The sequence below is a fragment of the Petaurus breviceps genome, unplaced genomic scaffold (genome assembly GCF_028583685.1).
Source record: "Petaurus breviceps papuanus isolate PSGF00001 unplaced genomic scaffold, PetGlider_PUasm1.0 138, whole genome shotgun sequence".
Lineage (NCBI taxonomy): Eukaryota > Metazoa > Chordata > Mammalia > Diprotodontia > Petauridae > Petaurus > Petaurus breviceps.
Window position 1 is genome coordinate 22,225,159 of NW_027185694.1, and position 16,658 is coordinate 22,241,816.

General features: G+C 34.5%; 1 protein-coding gene across 3 annotated transcripts in view; it reads right to left on the bottom strand.

The window, feature by feature from the left end:
- The window catches only part of AXIN1 (axin 1), a 178,052-nt gene that overhangs the window by 47,862 nt on the left and 113,532 nt on the right, over positions 1 to 16,658 (bottom strand). For all 3 annotated transcript variants that reach the window (XM_069107824.1, XM_069107820.1, XM_069107831.1), the window contains exon 3: positions 10,192 to 10,332. In XM_069107824.1, the coding sequence (XP_068963925.1) occupies positions 10,192 to 10,332 (141 nt within the window). The remainder of the gene's footprint in view (positions 1 to 10,191; positions 10,333 to 16,658) is intronic.

The following is a 16,658-nucleotide window of genomic DNA, read 5'->3' on the forward strand; positions in this document are numbered from 1 at the left end:
ATATCAGGTGAGGTATAAAAACAGAGGGATATATGCCTGCCAAGTATTCACTACTGTCATGGAGATTCTCGGAGCTCCTGTTTACAGATAACATTGTGCTCACTGAATCAAATAAGACTTTAAAACACTACCCAGCCTTATGAATGAACTCCATAATCATGCTAAAGAGTTTGGTCTAATTCTCCACATAGGAAAGAACAAGTGAAAAGAATACATCTTGTCCAAACAATGATACACAAGTAGATGAAGAAACTATAGAGTGCATTTAATAGCATGCATTTATCTTGGCTAAATCTGCAAATGGAAAATTACCTGGGCTCAGAAACCAATAGTAGAAAGACCTTTGGGAAATTATACATTTGTTAAAATGCCTCCAACACAGTCTTTGAAATGAAGGCCCTAATTTTTATTTTTTGGGTTTTTTTTGGAGGAAGGCAGGGCAATTGGGGTTAAGTGACTTGTCCAAGATCACACAACTAGTAAGTGTTAAATGTCTGATGCCAGATATGAACTCAGGTCCTCCTGACTCCAGGGCTGGTGCTCTATTCACTGTGCCACCTAGCTGCCCTAGGCCCTAATTTTTAATACAAATAATCTGGGGATACTGTATGGCTGAAATTCATGGAACAATATAGTCTCCAAAGAAATAAAATTCAAAATCTTCCCCAAAAACTATTAATTGGTCTGGAAAGCAATTAGGAATTATGCTATGAAAGTAACTAGGATGTCCAATACCTTTGATCCAGAGATAGTAGTGTTATGCATATGTTACAGGGATGCTGAAGATATAAAGAATGGTCTCATATAAGCTGAAATACATACAGCAGCAGGTTTTTGAAGTAACAAAGAAGGGGAAACAAAGTATGTGCTAACTGAGTGGGGAATGGCTAAACAAATTATGGTACATAAATATAACAGCACAGAGTAAGAAATAAGCAAAATGAAGAATACAATGTGACATGGGAAGGTTTGTATGAGATGACACAAAATGTTAAAAAGAACCAGGCAAACAATATGCTTAATGACTATAACAAAAAAAAAAATCTTTTTTTAAAAAAGGATCCTGAATACTGTGAAATTTAAATGACCAAGTTATATCCCAAGGAGATATAAGAATAAACTTCTATTATTTGCAGAGGTGAGGGATATAGGTATAAAAAAGGGGAAGGCAAACTATTTCCCTGCACCCCAGTCTATTTTTACACTATTTGAAAACTAATAATGTTTTCCACATTTTTAAATACATAAAAATCATTCTTAGCTTGTGGGCTCTAGAAAAAAAAAACATAACAAAAAACAGTGGGCCAGATGCCTACTTCTGTTGTTGAACAAGAAAAAGAATGTCAGATTTGGCTTATATGTGGGTTAGTTTGGTTCTGCCATTGTTTTTTTCTTTTATTATTCTTTAATATAAAAGGTGCTCTAAAGGGAAGAAGGAAGAATATATTGGGAAAATAGGTCTGTAAAAACAAAGACTATCAAAAATTTTTAAATGATAAAATTATTTAAAGGGCAATAGAGAAACATGAATTAGGCATGAGAAGGCTCCAACACATTAAAAACAAGGAATTATGAGGAAAAAGCAGAATAAAGGATGTCATCAAAGAACTGCCCGAACAAAAAAAAAGATAGGCTGGTCAGGAGGTGACAGCAAGGAATAACCAATGGACAGACTATATGCTCTGTGTGTGTGTGTGTGTGTGTGTGTGTGTGTGTGTGTGTATCTCCTTGCAATCAAAAAAAGGGAAGATGACTCCTCTCCACACACATACAACCTTCCTCCCTACCTCCAGTCACACTGAATGGACTTCTTGTGATAAATTTCCAGGGGCACATAGACAAGAAGTGTACAGGATGGAGACCAGTGGATGGGTTTTGATTTTCATCACTAGAGGGAACACCACATCTATCAGGGAGTAATCAAGGTCAAGGATAAACATTAATCTGACTATACGGCTACAAAATGATTAATTTTCTGTGCTGAGTCACCTTCAATACCCTTTTCAATTCAACACAAGTTTATTGAATGTCTATATGTGCCAAGTATGTTGTGGAGAGACAAAGAGGGACTCATTCCGGCTTCCAAGAACATCATAGTTCAGTAAAGAAGGTTAATAAAAGTTTGAATAATTAATATGAGGGGTGTAAGAAGAAATCAGTTGAGGTTGTTAGGCATATAGCCGAAGGAAGTTTTCAACGAAACGAAAGTTTCCATTTATACCAAAGTATTTAGAGAAGCACTTTGTGGTAGCAAAGAACTGGAACCAAAGTAGATGGCTGTCCAACTGACTGGATTCTCTATACTTTGCACATGTGCCTTAGTTGCCTTTCACTTTGGCACATCCTTCAGTTCCTTAGGGTACCTTTCTTACATACGTGAATTCCTCCTGAGGCCTTCATTCTGGAGGGAGGCTTTAAGCTAGCCGTCCTTCATTCCTTTCCTAGATTTGCTTCTGACTGTCCTGCCCAGCTGTAACCTTCCTGCCTCCTGTATTTTTAGCTCCTTTTTATGCAGGATCATCCCCCATTAAAATATAAGCTCCTTAAGGACAAGAACTGTCTTTTTCCTTATCTTTCGAATGCCTACTGTTAAACACAGTGCACATAGCAAGTGCAATTTAAAAAATACTCCTTGACCAATGTACTGGGGGAATAGCTAAACAAACTGTGGTACACAAACATTACGGAATATCAAGTGTTATAAGACATTATTCTTACAATCCAGTGGAAAAACAATATTCTTACAGATTCTTTGTAAGAATATAGAGAAGTATAGAAAAACTATCATGAATCAATTTAAAGTGAAGTAGAAAGAATCAAGAAAATAATACCTAATTTACTACACAATGTAAATAGAAAGTACAAGAAGCATGAAACAACTGAAGGTGAATGATGCAAAATTATAAAGAACAAACTTGTCCGCAAAGAGGAGATATAAGAAGATCCCTCCTCCAGCTTCCGTGCAGACATCTGAATCCACAATTGTGGAATATCACATATATTTCTGATTATTTTAATGCATTTATTGATTTTGCTGATTTTCCTCTCTCTCCCTTCCTCCCTTTCTGTCTTCTTTGACCTAAGGGATGGCTATCATAGAGGGAAAGGTATATGGTTTTTACATCCAGGCAACGTAAAAAGAAAAGACATTGATAAAAATCTATCAGACAAAAGAAAAAAGAAATCAAGAAAGGAAAGATCTGTAGAAAGGGGGCATTTAAATGGGTAGGACATTAAAGATAGTTTGAAAACTAAGGCATAAATTTAAATAGAAAATTGTTTGTTTTTTGTTTTTGTTTTTTGGAGGGGAAAGGCAGGGCAATTGGGTTAAGTTACTTGCCCAAGGTCACACAGCTAGTAAGTGTTAAGTATCTGAGATTGCATTTGAACTCTGGTCCTCCCAACTTCAGGGCTGGTGCTCTATTCACTGCGCCACCTAGCTGCTCCTTAAATAGAAAATTAATTCAGGAAACCAAATGAGATGGAATTTTGATACTGTATCTAAAACCCAGCTAAATTCCTTCAAAAACGATTTGACATAAATGTCTATTAATGAAATTTTTCTTCTTATGAAACATAAGGTTATTAATTAACTATATGTTATTGAATGTATAATTTTTTTTAAAACAAGATATGTTTCTGCACAAATATAAATAAAACTGTCCCTTAAGCAATGACAGCATTCAAGGTGGAGCATTTAGAGAACATGATGAAAGGATTTCATATTGCCAGTGAAAGGTTTACCAATACTAGCTATATCTACTACATTTTAAAAGATAAACAAATTGCATGAACCCATTATAGGGCCCTCTCAGAACTAATAAAATAAAAAAACTGTTTCTAAAACTATTTAAAGAACAAAAGAATACCATATTCAGAATGCCGTTTATGTCAGTCACTAAATCATCACTGCACAGTGCCTAGAATGTCATTCAGGTGCATTTTGTTTTTCCAGTGAAATTCTGCCAGTACATACTTTTTTCAGTGTGCTAATTTTGCCAAGAAAATCCCAAATTGGGCCATGAAGATTTGGGCATGACTGAAAAACGACTGAACTAAGGACAACTTTGGCTATTAAGATGACATTATTTCTTACCAAAAGTTGTTATTTAAAGAAAACAATGCAACATAAAATCACAACAATAATTCTTTACTGAATCATGACAACAATGACCAATTAAATGGAATGTAATAAAATTTTTACAATTTTCACAAAAGAATTATTTCATTTATTAGTTACCAAATAAAAGTGCAGTTGCTAATACACATATGGGCTGGAAGTGAACCAAAAGGGGCAATTTGTATACCTGGCCCAATTATATATTCAATGGAAAAGCAGCTTTTGTTGGTAGGTAGGGTGCTGCTAAGTTTTTTCTTTCTTTTTTAAAATAATAAATTCTCTGTACCTTCAGTCTGGGTGGAAAGAGCAGACTTTTGTTCAGAGCACAGTAGTGAAAGACTGATAATGGCCTCTAATCTATCCAGCTTCAAAACACATGTTCAGCCCTGCTGAGTTCCCTTTGATGTGACTTTAACTAGATTCCCTAGTGCCACCTCTGAACTTGGAACATTCCTTCATTCAAAGCTCAATGCCAACTCAACTAGAGGAAGCAAACTCAAAGATAAGCACTTTAATTTTATCCCCACTAAACTGCACTACAAAGAAAGCTGGGGGCAGGAAAGAAGAAATGAAACTAATATAACAAAAAGTTCTTCTAACTTCTCAGGTTAACTTTCTTTTAGTTATCTTTAATAACAAGAAATCTGAAAGACTTGGAAATGTGTTAACTGAAAACTCTCCACTGAAAAATTTTACAATGTTCTTTAGAGGCTTTTAGCTTTCTCTTTGTAGTTTGTACCTCCAAGTTCTTAAGCAATAAGAAAAAATTAAGAACTGTCCTTTGGAGAAGAGCTAATACTAATAACTAACCACATTTTTACAATATTTCACAGCTTCCAAAACTCTTTCCTCACAACCCTATGAAATATATAGTATGTTATTTAAACTAGTGGTGTTAAAAATTTGCCCACAGGCTCACAACTAATAAATAGTACAGCTAGGACTTGAAACCAAGTCTTTTGAAATCTAAGTCAGGATTCTTTTTATTATAAGACATTGTTTCTCAATAATAATGTAGTGTTGTTGTGAATATAGACTGCATTCCTAAAGTATGTATTATGTATACATTGAAAAGTAGCTATTCACTCCTACTCTATTTTGGAAACTGAGTTTACTGAAACCGAAGAATTTAAACAGACTTTTGGAAGTTGAGAAAGAAATTAATGTGGTTGGCTAACTCTACCATGGTCCCTGCTTCCCAGTACCCTACCCTATTTCACTCTATTCCTAGGGTGGCTTAGCTAGTTTAGTTACCAAGACTGAAAAACAGTAACCACTCTGGTGGATCCACTATCATGCCTATTTTTCATTTCTGTGACATTTAAAAATGAACTCCATGGAACCCAACTCTGCAGTTGCAAGCAGTTCTGGAATCACCTATTTCTATCTATAATTGGAAAATGAATTTCAAAGCAAGAAGCAAACTGCACACTCCTATTGATGGTAAAATGATTCTAAATGATCTCTTCCTACCATTTAAATCAGGAGTTTTCATTAGGGATGAAAGCCACTCTTGCTTTAAAGCTTTCCAGTGAGATGGATAAGAGACTGGAGTTAGGAATGCAAGAAAGTTTGCAATGCCACCTGGGGCATTTGGCTGAGATGTGTGTGTGTGTGTGTGTGTGTGTGTGTGTGTGTGTGTGTGTGTTGCTTTTGGTGTTCATAGGAAGATCAGTGAGGTTTAAGCTGTGTCTAATGATATTAGAATAACAATTATTGTCCATGCTTAGGTTTTATGTGATCCAAATTGGGATGGGGGAAAAGGCAGAAGGGTTTAAGTGACATTTGGTCAAATATGGTAGATAGTTTATGTGATCCTTTTTAACAATCTGGTGAAGTACATTATATAAGTAATCACTATTTGAATGTAAACCTAGAGAGGCCTGACCAAGGTCACTCAGCTTATTGAGTGTTAGAACCAGGACCTGAACTCCAGTTCTTTGGCTTCAAATCAGGTGTTCTTTCTACTACTACATCACACTGACACAGATGAAATGAAGGAAGTGCTAAGGAGGGCAAAGAAGGTGTTACACTTAAATGACCTTTAGTATTTATAATAAATAAATTTATAACAAATAAAATAAATTTATAATAATAAACAAATGAAATTATAATTATAATAAATTTATAATAAATAATAAAATAAATCTTACAAGTTCTCACTTTGACACTAAATTATCTCTTGAATGCAGAGGCAGAAAGGAATCACCAATATGCACATCTTTGTCTATTCCAACAAAGGAATGTGAAAATTACTAATGCCAACTCCTAATCAGTGCAGAAAGAGATAAAGGTACAAAGGTACACAGTCACTTGTCCATTATTTGTAGATAAGCTTACACATTATTCATATACTTCTTGTAAATACACCAAAAATTAAACCCTAGAGGTCCAGAAAACGAAGAGATTCTAAATGGAAATAGAGATGCTTCTTGTTATCCAACAGGTTCTTTTTCTTTTCTGCTCTTAAAAGTATTATATTTTTCTTCCAATTACATGTTAAGATAGTTTTCAGCATTCATTTTATAAGATTTCGAGTTCCAATTTTCCCCCTCTCCCTTCTCCCCAAGACAGTAAGCAGACACAGTTTATACATGTATAATCATGTTAAATGTATTTCCACATTAGTCATGTTGCAACATGTAATTTCTTGAGAAATGGGACAAACTTGTTTTCTATCACCTCAGTGCAAGTAGTATTAAAGTGATGATGATGATGATTGCTAGCATTTGTATAATGCCTACAATATGCCAGGAACGTTGTAGAGAATTTTATAAATATTACCATACCAGATCCTCACAACAAACCTGGAAGGTAGCTGCTAGTGTTATCCCTATTTTACAACTGAAGAAATGGGAGTAAACAGAGTTTAAGAGACTTCTCTAAGGTCACACAGCTAGAGGCTGGATTTTATCTCAAGTCTTCCTGTTTCCAAATGCAGTGCTCTATCCGCTACACTGCCTAACTGCCTCTTAATACATTAGACTTGTATCAGAAGATGATTAAAAGGACTCACTGAAACATTCCTCCAACATATGATCCAATGAATAAAAAGCTAACTCGTAAATGACATGAACCCTTTCACTGGGTTTTAATGGATTCATGCATGATTTCATGCATATGTGTATTCCTTCCAACAAAGCAGGCTAAATTCTTCCATACCTTTTCATCTAGTGGAATTATTGTTCATTTCCCCCCACAAATATGAAAGATATGCCCAGTGTACTAAAGGGAAGGAAAAAAGGAAGGAAGGAAAGAAGGAAAGAAGGAAGAAAGGAAGGGAGGAAGCAAGCAAGATATTTCTGGTGTATGGAACATTCCATTAAAACTGATTATATGTTGTTCACTTTCTTTTTAGAAGACTAAACCACCTACATTTCTTGAATATATTAAGCGTCACTTCTTGGAGCTCTTTCAGTTAATTTGTAGGTTAATTCTTCTAGGGTTATAGTGTTGCCATGATTCACTGCCATAGAATACCAGCAAAGCATGGACATTAAAAAGACAGACTGGAAGCCGTGAAAAATTTGGTATCTTAAAAGCCTTGAATAATTTCTCATATTTAAGTCAGCCTAATCTCTTCATCCTTCTGTTCCATTATGGGCTCAGCTGACTCTTCATTAGAAATATATTTATTATCAATAAATAAGACACATCTGCCCAGGAGACCCATAAGGCCTTCTAAATTAATATTGACTGAAAATCACTGTCAGATGGAAGGCTCATCTTATGAAACAGTTCTACTTCCTATAGAAACTATCAGTCCTCTATAAATGCAATCAATTATTAAGATCAATAAAGAATAGAGCTGAAACTTTTCATTAGCATCAATATTAACTCTTTTGAAGAGCCATTAAACAGGGTAGCTTCAGCAGAATGCCTATAAGTTCGATTAGTTTATTTGAATGGATTGTATAAGAGGGAGGAAAAAAGGTCCTTTTGCTGTCACTATTACAATAATTTCCAAGTACCTAAAAAGAGAAAAACATAGCTGACACAGCTGTGGCAAAGTGGAAGAAACCCTAGATTGGGAGTCAGAAGAACTGGGTCTTAACTACCAATTCTGACATTAGCTAACAATGTAATCCTTAGGTCACTTCCCCTTCTCTGGGGCTCAGTTTCCTTACCTGTAAAACAAATAGACTGGACCAGATTATCTTGTTCTAACAATCAGTGATTCTAAGAACTCCCATGAATATATTATTTATTAGAACAGACTCTCTTCTCTTCCCCTTCCAATAAAAGTGTCTTTCTTTGATGCATTATTCTTACTTGGTCATGGCATACTGTGATTCTGACATAGTATCAATATTTACGTGGCATTTATTTGCCTCTTTATAATATAAAATAAAACCCAGACGTTTTAGGGAACTGGCATGTGAATTTGGGATAAAAGAACAACAAAATATTTGGTCATCTTTTAAAAAAAGTGTGAACTCTCAAATTAAAGCCCAGAATGTCGTATATTTGTGCTCATTATTAAGTAGAGGAGGAAATACTCTGGGATTCTGAGGGCCAGATATATTACTTATTGGTAGCTTCCACATTTACCCAGACAAGCAGTTGGATGATTTTTCTAGTCCACATTAAAGAGCCACCATGAATATGTCTAAGAAAGTATTTTCTTTCTTTGAGTCAAATCATAATAAAAGTTATGTGGTCAAATGAGCAAAAGAATGCCCTTTAGCAAATCTGATTCTACAGGCTTGATCTTTTTTTAGCTACTAACTAAAACAAGATCAATGTAGTTGAACCATAAAAAGCAGCTTGGGGCGGGGGGAAGCTATAGCATTTAGCATGGAGTAGGAATAGTAAAAAGAAACAAGTGATATGAAAAGTTTGAACCTGGTAGAAACCACTTAGGACTAATACTTTCAAGTATACTTAACAAAGATTCTTAAAACAGACTTAGAGTCACCAAGTTATTTATGTTTGTTATCCACTGGTGATTAAACACACAAAAATTTCATGTCCCCTTAAGGATGAGGAAATCATGTTTGTAAAGACTGTGGAAAGTATAGTTCTACTATATGAAATAACCATGTTTCCTTTAAGTCTCATGGCCAAATACTGCGCCCATTCAATGAAACTGACCTTTAACCCCAAATGAGAAGTAAAGGTACAGAATATTTCTCTTGAATATGAATTTTTTTTACATTTCATATTTGTATAGTTTTTTAAGATTTGCAAAGCACCCCACAAAGATGATCTTATTTTATCCTTACAAAAATCTTAGGAGTTGGGGTATTATGCTCATTGTACAGAAGAAGAAAGAGAGGCAGACAGAGTTTAAGAAACTTGGTCAAGGTAACACAGTTGGGACCTGTTGGAGTCTATTTGAATCCAGGTCTCCCCGATTCCAAGTCTAGTGCTCAATCCCATGTGCTACCGAGCTCCCTTGGTATTTCTAGGCCTAGATGTAATCCCTGTGCTTTGAAGAAATCTGTTATAGCAATCTAGTAATGTAGGAATTTCAGGGAAAAATTTTAACTTTTTTGAATCCTACTATTTGGAAAAATGTTTTCTTTAACAGAAGAGGCTCAATGAGAAGACTTCTACTACCAAATAAATTTCCTTCAAAACAAAGGGACTTTATGGTACAGGATAATTTGGTAAAGTAGTTTGATCAGTAGGAGGGGGACTGATTTTAAACAATTCCTTAGGTGTATATGTACTGCTGTATTTAGTAGCTTGAGACAAATTATTTTAGGTTTATGTTCTGAAATGTCAGTAATTTCTAATAAAATGTAATGACTTACCTAGGAAAGCTCCTCGAAACTTCATAATGAAGAACAAATATTGAAAATATAACAAAGTGTACTTACTAGATCAAAGTATAAGCTAAGAGGGCTCATATAATGGGAACAATGAACTACATGATACAAGAATTTAAATCTCACTCTCCATTAATCAAATGGAATATGTTCACAAATATACATACGATATTAATATGAAAATATGGTAACAAAACAACTGAGTAAACATGCTGAGTCATGCAAAAGGGAGGCACGCTATACTTTAATGAGGATTTTGATACTGTCTCATTTCCAAAAGAAATTAAAACAACTTACACACTGCTGTCAGTGAGGGACATTGTGTCGGCATCACTGGACATACTCTGCTGTTCGCTGTCATTAGCACTGGTGGCTGGTGCTAGGGCATAACCAGAATTGACATAGTAAGGGTTGACAGGTTCCCTCCATGAACCATGCCTGTAAAAGAAAAATGTCAAATTTAGTCATCTTAACTTTGAGAACTTTCCAAGAATCATACCTGCTACAATAACCCTTCCAGTAATTAATAAGCCACAAGGAGTAACATTTCAAACAAATATTGGTAGTTTCACAAATGACCAAGAGAGAACCTATGAGGATGTCAAAGGTACAGGTAATGGTGTCACACACACACACACACACAGAATCTTTTTAAAAATATCTTTTAGGTTTCTCAAAAAAAAAAAATCACCAGAATTTCTCTCAGCATCCTTTTACCCTGCCATGCCCAGAGAGCCATCCCACACATAAAAAATATTTTTAAGACATAGAGAAAGAAGAGGGGCAAAAAATCAGCAAATTGATTGAAAAGTCTGAAAATATATACAATACTCTGTACTTGAGTTACCACTTCTGCCAAGGAGTGGAGTGAGGGTATCTTCTTTTTTATCTTTTCTTTAGTGTAATACTCTTTTTTTGACTTTTTGTGTTCTTTCCATTTATATTGATGCAGTAATTGTGTGTATTATTTTGTTGGCTCTATATCATGTCCTGTAAGTCTTTTAATGTTTATTTGTACTTACATTTCTCATTTATTATAATGCAGTAATATTCCATTACATTAATGTACTGCAATTAGTTTAACCATTAACCAGTTGATAGGAATCTACATTGTTTCTTATTCACAAAGAAAAGTGCTATAAATATTTTGGTATGTGAGAGGGCTTTCTTTTTATTAATGACTTCTTTAGGGTATAAACCTACTAGTAGAATCTCTGGGTCAAAGGATTTGGATATTTTCATCACTTTATTTACATAATTGCAAGCTGCTTTCCAAAAAGTACCAATTCACAGCTCCACCAACAATGCACTAGCAAGCCTATCCTCCCAAAGCTCCTTCAGAATTGACTGTTTCCATCTTTTGTTATCTCTGCCAATTTTCAGGGTGAAATAAAATCTCAGGGTTGTTTTGATTTGCATTTCTCTTATTATTAGTGACCTGGAACATTCTTTCATATGGGTGTTAACAGTTTATAATTCTTCAGAGAACTGTTTGTTCATATCACTTATCTACTGAGGAAAGGGTATTAGTTTTACACATCTGTTAATTGTTTATATATCTTGGACGATAAATTCTCATCTGAGAAATTTAATACCAAGATATTTTTCTCATTCAACCACTTTCCTTCTTATTCTAGATGCACTGGTTTTATTTGTATATAAGTTTTTCAGTTTCATGTAATCAAAGTTAGCTTATTTTTGCCTTTTGTAATCAGTCACCTCTATCCCTTGTTTGGTTAAGTATCCATCTCTTACCTTCAGCTGTAAAAGGCACATGACCTACTCCTTTCCTTTTTTTTTTTTAATGCTGCGATCATTTTAAATTTTATTATGCAATATGTAGGTTTAAGTTTAATTTTTGCTAGACTGTTTTCCAGTTTTCTTTTAATTAAATAGGGAGTTTTTTCTTACATAATGTGTTTTGGGGTTTATCAAATCTGGTATTGAGTCTTGTTTCTAATTCTCCTTTGTCTATTATGTTCAACTAATCTCTCTATTTTTTAGCCATTATCAAATGGTTTTTATAACTGTAGCTATATAATATAGTTTGAGATCTGGTCCTGCCCCTTCATCTCTTTTTCCCCCCTCATTATTTATCTTGATATTTCATTTCAGATCTTTTTCTCCAAGTTAATTTTGTTATTATTTTATCAAGTCCTGCAAAGCATCCCTTTAAGAGCGTGAGTAACATATTATTAAAATTATAAATTACCTTTGGTGGTATCACCATTTTTATTATATTGGCATTATTCTTTCAGCTATTTGAGTTGTTCTTCATTTCTTTAAAGTGCACTCTATAATTGAATCAACAGACATTTTGTGTACTTTGGTAGGGTGGGTTTTTTTATTTTAGGCATTTTGTAGTTATTTTAATTAAGATTTCCCCTTTAATTACTGGTTTTTGAACTTGATTAGTCTATAGAAATATTTCTGGGGGTTTATTTTGAAGCTTCTAATTTTGTCAGCACTATAAATTGTCTCATTTATCTGCTGCTGATGTCCTAGTTTTTTTTTTTTAAATTAAACCATTACATCATGAGCAAACAGGAATAATTTTACCTTTTTGTCTGTTCTTACGTCTTTAATTTCATTCATCTATCTTAATGCTAAAGCTAGCATTTCTAGAACTATATCAAAGAACAGGAAAGAGAATAGGCATCTTTACTCCTGCATTTACTGATAAAATTTCTAGTATACTCCCACTGCATATGGTGATTGCTTTCGTTTTTAAATAGTTTTTATTACATTCAAAAAATTTCCTTTGTCTGTAGTATATTTAGCATTAATTAGTGTTATAGTTAGTCAAAGGGTTTTTTTTTTTTTTGCACATGTTGAGATAATCATGTGGTTCTGGATGTTTTTGTTTTTAATATGACTTACAAAAAATTTTTAATTGCAAAGTACTGGAATGAAAGTGCGTTCCTATTGACTAGGGAATGACTGAATATATTGTGAAATAATTATTAAGCCATAACAAATTGAAATATTCATGTGAAATATGAAATAAATGAAATAGGTGTGGAATGAGACAAACATTTTCAGTTGGGGACAATTCATGGATTTGTTATTTTTAATTACACTTAATTTATTACAAGAGAGGCCATGTCTATGGGGGAACAGAAGGCATTGGAAAGTAAAAGTGATATAAACAATAAACAAAACTCTGACATATAAATATGAAGCCATTTAAACAATACTACTGTATAGTTAAGATAACTTTTGAAAATGTTCCAGTTACGGAATATTACAATGAATATCACAAATACAGATAACTATAGGAAGACTCAAATGAACTGATGCAAAGTGAAGTAAAAAGAATTCAGAAAATATATACAACTATTACAATTATATACATGGAAAGAAAAATAACAAAGCAAGTGAAACCAGAAGAATCATATTGGTCATGCTTAGCCCAAAAGAAGGTGCTTTACCCAATTCTTTGCAGAGGAGAGGAGTAAAAGAAAGAGCACACTGTATATAATCAGACTTTTTTGATGTATTAGTTATTTTTTTTTCCTTTTCATTCTTTGTTAGGGGATAGCTTCTGGGAGAGAAGAAAGAATACATGGGAAAATTCTGGCGATGAAAAGGCAAAAGTTGTTAATAAAAATCTACTTTTTAAAAGTGCTCCAGTTAAGGGGGCGGCTAGGTGGTGCAATGAGTAAAGCGCCAGCCCTGGAGTCAGGGGGACCCAAGTTCGCTTCCTGCCTCAGATACTTAACACACACACACACACACACACACACACACACACACAAACTAGCCGTGTAACCTTGGGCAAGTTACTTAACCCCAATTGCCCTTCAAAAAGGAAAAAAAAATGCTCCAGTTATTTCTATATGGATTCAGTTTAAGCACATACTATTTCTATAGTTTTACTCCTTAGACAGAATGTTGTTACAATAAGTAGTATCTACACCACCAGTAAATAAAAGTCCTATGTCTGTCACTACTAATAAGCTGTTTTACCTTGGACAAATCATTGAATTGCTCTGGAATTTCAGTTTCCTCTTCTATGAAGTGATAAGGTGAATTGGATATATACACTCTCAAAAAGCATATTATAGTAATGAGACAAAAATTTTGAAATAACTATTATATTATTGTTTCTGTGATTAAAAAAATCACAAAAGTGTTAAATAAGAGCTTCATAATTCTTTTATTCTATTGTTTATAACACTACCTTAGCAGCTGGTTTTTGCAGGTTCTATCAGGCTGGGAAAAGTATATATAGGGACCTAGCAACGGAGCAGCTAAATTCAGAGAGCAAGATGACTACTAAAGGATTCCTAGTCTTCTATCTCTTGACTATGCTGATTCCACTCTGGTTATCAAATCAATCTCACCCCACCAGAACCTTAGATTCTGCCCTGGGATGACCAGCTCTGAGAAGTGAGCTTTCCACTTATCATGTCCAGAACTAGAATTCTGGGCTACTCCCCACCATCTCCATACCCCACCTTCCTTTTCTAACTTCCCTTCAGGAGATATCTTCGCTCCTTGGAGAGCAAGCTCCTTGAGGGCAAGAACTATCTCAACTGCTTTTTATTTAAAACCCTATTACTTTGTAAAATGCCCAGCCCATGATATGATGGTTTTATGTATCTATGTCTGACTCATTTTTTTTTTTACCCAAGGCAACTCATGAAACATCTTGGAAGGATAGCAATATGCATTGAAAAACACAATATCCACGTTTAATAAAATCACAGATCTTATTAAAATAAATTCACAGTAAGTATCCCAGAAATTATCTCTAGCCAAAACAATAGGGAATGACACTGAAGTGTTACTATTGGTTTGAAATGACTCTTGGATAGTAAGCTGGGAAGCAATTATTATGTATCCACAAAAATCAGGTGAGATGTCTATGTAGAGACAAGACACTTGGGCAGGGAGAATCAAAGAAGGATGCTGGCAAATAGAAATTTATGTGTTTCTGGTCTACCCAACAGGATGTAAATTTAAAGTGACAAAACAGTTTTTCTGAAAATGCTGACAATTTTGGTCTCCTTGATCATGTACTTGGTGCTGGCTCCCATTCTGTGTAATAACTGATATGTATGCTGATTAGAAAACTACTGGTTTGCAATTTCAGAAACACTGTTTTAGCTACAAAACAATGATGTTTAATTTAAAAAATATATATATATTATTTATACCTGTGGAATTAAAAAAAAAATAAAGCCAATGTTAAATTGTCAGATGTCCAAATCATCAATATAGTACCCAAACGGTTGCCATTTCTTCAGTTTACTACCATGGAATTCATTCAGGCCCTCTTCCCCCTTCCCAGTTCACACCTCATCTCTGCCTTGAAATACAACCTACTGACCCCCCAAAATACTGAAGAAAAACAACACCTTATAAAACAGATTAACCCAAATGGCAAAAGAGGTCCAAAAAGATAATGAGAAGAAGAATGCCTTAAGAAGCAGAATTGGCCAAATGGAAAAGGAAGTTCAAAAGTTCACTGAAGAAAATTCATTCAAAATTAGAATGGAGCAAATGGAAGTTAATAACTTTATGAAAAGTCAAGAAATTATAAAACAGAACCAAAAGAATGAAAAAATAGAAGACAGTGTGAAACATCTCATTGGAAAATCCACTGACTTGGAAAACAGATCCAGGAGAGATATTTTAAAAATTATTGGGCTATTTGAAATCCATGATCAAAAAAAGAGCCTAGACATCATCTTTCAAAAAATTATCAAGGAAAACTGCCCTAATATTCCAGAACCAGAGAGTAAAACAGAAATTGAAAGAATCCACCAATCACCTCTTGAAAGAGATCCCCAAAGGAAAACCCCTTGGAATATTGTAGCCAAATTTCAGAGCTCCCAGGACAAGAAGAAAATATTGCAAACAGCCAAAAAGAAACATTTTGAGTATTGTGGAAATACAATCAGGATAACACAACATCTAACAACTTCAACATTAAGGGATCAAAGGGTTTAGAATATGATATTCCAGGTCAAAGAAGTTAGGATTAAAACCAAGAATCACCTACCCAGCAAAACTGAGTTTAATACTTCGGGGGGGAAATGGACATTCAATGAAATCAAATATTCTTGATGAAAAGACCAGAGCTGAATAAAAATTCAGACTTTCAAATACAAAAATAAAAAAAAACATGAAAAGGTAAACAGGAAAGAGAAATCAAAACTGACTTATTAAAGTTGAACTTTTTACGTTCCTACATGGAAAAATGATATTTGTAACTCATGAGACTTTTCTCAGATTTAGGAGGAAAAACACACACACACGTGTGTGTGTGTATGTATGTATAGATAGGCAGAGGATGAGGTAGGGCACAGGGTGAATTGAATATGAAGGGATGATATCTAAAAATAAAATTAAGGGGTGAGAGAGGAACATATTGGGAAGAGAAAGGGAGAGAGAGAATGGGGTAAATTATTTCACATAAAAGAGACAAGAAAAAGGTTTCACAGTGGAGGGGAAGAAGGGAATGAGTGAACCTTCCTCTCATCAGATTTGGCTTAAGGAGGGAATAGCATACACACTCAAATGGGTATCTTACCCTACAGGAAAGTAAGGGGGAAGGAGATGGGGGGGGGCAGAGATGACAGAAGGGAGGGCAGATTGGGGGAGGGAGTAGTCAGAAGCAAACACTTTTGAAAAGGGATAGAGTCAAAGGAGAAAATAGAGTAAGTGGGGGGTGGGATAAGAAGGAGGGAAATATACTTAGTCTTTCACAACATGACTATAATGGAAGTGTTTTGCATAACTACACATGTATAACC